Source organism: Camelina sativa, chromosome 3, assembly GCF_000633955.1.
Source record: "Camelina sativa cultivar DH55 chromosome 3, Cs, whole genome shotgun sequence".
Classification (NCBI taxonomy): Eukaryota; Viridiplantae; Streptophyta; class Magnoliopsida; order Brassicales; family Brassicaceae; genus Camelina; species Camelina sativa.
This window is the reverse complement of record NC_025687.1, coordinates 27408095-27411599: the sequence shown is the minus strand read 5'-3', so window position 1 is coordinate 27411599 and position 3505 is coordinate 27408095. Positions and strand designations below refer to the sequence as shown.

The 3505-nt window shown below is 33.6% G+C and overlaps 1 protein-coding gene across 1 annotated transcript in view; it reads left to right on the top strand.

The window, feature by feature from the left end:
• Positions 1860-3505, top strand: part of LOC104778323 — a 3864-nt gene continuing 2218 nt past the window's right edge. Inside the window, exons 1-5 of the mRNA XM_010502748.2 lie at positions 1860-2078; positions 2168-2566; positions 2661-2751; positions 2848-3322; positions 3417-3498. Of these exons, the coding sequence (XP_010501050.1) occupies positions 2010-2078; positions 2168-2566; positions 2661-2751; positions 2848-3322; positions 3417-3498 (1116 nt within the window). The 5' untranslated portion in view covers positions 1860-2009. The remainder of the gene's footprint in view (positions 2079-2167; positions 2567-2660; positions 2752-2847; positions 3323-3416; positions 3499-3505) is intronic.

Below are 3505 nucleotides of genomic sequence, written 5' to 3'. Positions count from 1 at the left end.
TTTTTTTTTTTTTTTTTTTTTTTTTTTTTTTTTTTTTTTTTTTTTTTTTTTTTTTTTTTTTTTTTTTTTTTTTTTTTTTTTTTATTATTTTTATTTTATAATCTAAGCTTTTGATATAGAATTTTGATATCATAAGGACTTAGCAATCAATATTTTTATGTTCACATATAAAATTTCAATAAAAAACAATTGTCACAGTGTAAATTTGTTTGAAACATTTTTTTTTGTCAACAACTTTAACAAAAACTTAAAAGAATCTGGGAATATCATTTATAAAAATACTTAGGAGGGGTTCAGTATATTCCTTATGTGCCAAATTATCAAGAGATAAGAGATAAAAAGAATGAGTTGAATTTACCCTTGTTACTTTGTATCTCCTCCAAATAAATTGGGAATGCTGGCTATTCGGTTGGGAAAGACATATCTTTACCAAGTCTGAACAGTCCGTCAGAAAACGTACGTCGCGATTGGGTATGTCAAGCATGCATTTGATATCCCACACAAGGGCTTCCATCTCCGTGTGAAGAGAACTCAGACTCCGTCGAAGAATTGCCACTCCCATAGTCGGCAATGACTTGGCTGCTTGCACGCAATACCACCCTATCCCTAGAAATTTGTCGCTTTCTTTCCAAAAATCATCAACAAAACAATTGAAATCCGAATAAAGTGGTGGTTCTACTCCCTAAACCACAAGAGCCAGAGTTTTAGTCACGGTTTCTATATGAGCTAGAGTCCAGGCTCTCGCTCCTCATCTTCAGCCAACTGCAAAGTATCTCTTGGGTCCCTATCCAAATTCTCAAACACCTTACGATTTCGAGTCTTCCAAATATACCACAAAATCTAAAGAATCGTATTCAAAATATATTTGTTTGAAACATGTGAAAATAAATGTGAAAAAAATAAAAATGGTTGAAACATGTGAGATTATTCTATGGGCCTCTACACTCTTTAATATAGCTCATGGGCCTTAATATAATATTATGATGATTTTATATTATACGAATAATAGAGACTTCACCAAATTATAGGAGACAGAGGAGCCACATCTTTTGATGCATTCGTACTTCTCCCAAGAGTGAAAGAGTCCATTTCACCAAAAAAAAAAAAGAGTGAAAGAGTCCATGACCACTCTATGTACTACTCTAATTCTATACTCTACTATTATATCTTCTTCACCTATTTCCTCCAATTCTTTCTTCTTTCTTGATTACCATCCAAATCTATTTAGTTCACTTTGATGTATCCTATAATAAGCCAAGCATGGGTAACTCAGCTTGTTAAAGTTCTTGTTTTCATAAACACGACAATAATTTTAAAAACAAATTACTTATATAGCGGAACTGCATTAGTATAATCAACATAAGCCCATAATTATGTGTATATAATTAGATGATAAAACGATTAAAGTGAATTTACATTCATTTTTCTTAGAGTCAAACATGAGTTTATATCAGTTTAATTACTTTAAAGAAAATTATGGTTTTATAATCCGTACAATAACGGATATATTTTCTATGAATTATAAAACTTCATAAAATTATCGAAAAGAAAAAGAAAAAAAACTTTATGAAATCCAAAATTTAAACGATCAGAAAAATTTCTGTTTTTTTTTACAATTAGTTCTTCTGGTTTGTTTGTTTGTTTAGCCATTCTATTATATATTTTATTTTATTTTTACACAATTTTTGTCATTTTATAGTGATTCAGATCAGAATCCAAAGAGTAGTATAAAACAACAACTTGAAAATGAAAGAACAAAAAAATAAAGAAATAATAAAAATGTAAATGTGTACTCTATTACATGAAACTAGTACCCTTTAGACAAATGGTCTACTCTGAGAAACTGGTCAAGCCTTTTTCCTTCTATAGACATCTACAACTTCTCTTTCATCACTCTTCCAAAAAACAATATAACAACTCCATCAGATGCAGACAACAACTAAACCAAATTAAACCAACTGGTAAGTAGTACTAGAAAGTAGAAACAAAACAAAAGAGAGAAGAACTCCATGGACTTCACAAGAAACAGCAACAATAAGCTCCATCTCCAGACTCAGCTTCTGTTTCCTCATAATATGGTAAAACAAAACAATGTCTTTTGATTGCACAGCTCAAAAGCATCTCTTTTACTTGTGTTCTTGAACTTTGTTTGTTTTGTTTTCTTCAGGAGAAAAACTCAAATGTTAGCACAAACCCATTTGCAGAAGACTCACTAATTACAAGCAGAATCAATCTAAAGAAAACTTCAGATTTCATCAAGTCACCGCCAATTTCATCGAACCAAAGCAGTAGCAGCAGCAGTGAGATGGTAAACGAAAGAAGACCAAGTTTCTCATCACAAAAGAGCATTGGAGAAGGAAGAAGCAGTGGGAATAGAAGAGTGATGTTAATGGATTCTCCTTGTACTCCAGGTAGAGGAGTCTTCAGTTTCAGTAGCAATGTCTCTGGTAGAAGAAGAAACTTCCCTTCTAAATGGATGGATGCTGAGAAATGGGTCACCACCTCTGGTCATGATTCTCCAGCACATTCCCTCAAAAGCACTCAATTTGATGGGTTCAAACACCAGGTTTTGCTCTCATTTAACATATTGGATAAAGTTCAAATCTTTAAACGAGAATGTATAAGTAAACTGAAATCAAGAAATTGTTTTTTTTGGGCAGGTGGAAGTTGTATACTCAGAAAAATCTAGAGTTACGGAAGAATGTTACAATGGATCTGTCTCATTATCTCCACAAGATCTTATCCTTAAAGGTATATAAAGAAGACACCTTTTTCTAATAGAATCTTGAAAAGTTTTGATCTTTTTGATGAGTTGAAAGTTAAAAATTGGATTTTGTGTTCTTTTAGATAAGTTAGCAAACGAAGTGCAACAGATTCTTCCATCAACGGAAAGGTTTATATTCAAAGATTCCGACAAGTTTCTCCGGTACGAGGAAGAAGCTCAAGCTCAAGCTCAACACAGAGACATCGGAACAGAGATGACCCCAGTCGGGAGTTTAGCGACTTCAAGATGTCACACGCCGTTTAAAAGCACGTCTCCGGCGAGACACAACACGCCATCGCAACTGTCCGGTCCTTTGACAGAGACCAAGAACGTTATAGACATCTCAGAGTTCGCAGACAAGCTTAGACTCAGTGGGTCAACAGCGAGTCAGTATGGTAACTCGGTGACGAGTCACTGGAACTCGAGGGAAGAAGAAGAGGAAGAGATATCAAAGAGTTTAAGACATTTCGATATGGAGAGTGAGTTACGGAGAAGTGTCTCTGAATCTAAAGCTGTTTTGTGGGATGACGAAGACGACAAGATCAAGTTTTGTCAAAGGTATGAAACCAAAATCTTGAAAAAAATATGTAAAAATCAAGAATTGAGTTTTTGGGTAAATTTTTTTTATTTTTAAATTGAATATTTTTGGTAGGTATCAAAGAGAAGAAGCCAAAATCCAGGCATGGGTTAATCTCGAAAACGCTAAAGCCGAAGCTCAATCCAGAAAACTTGAGGTATGTG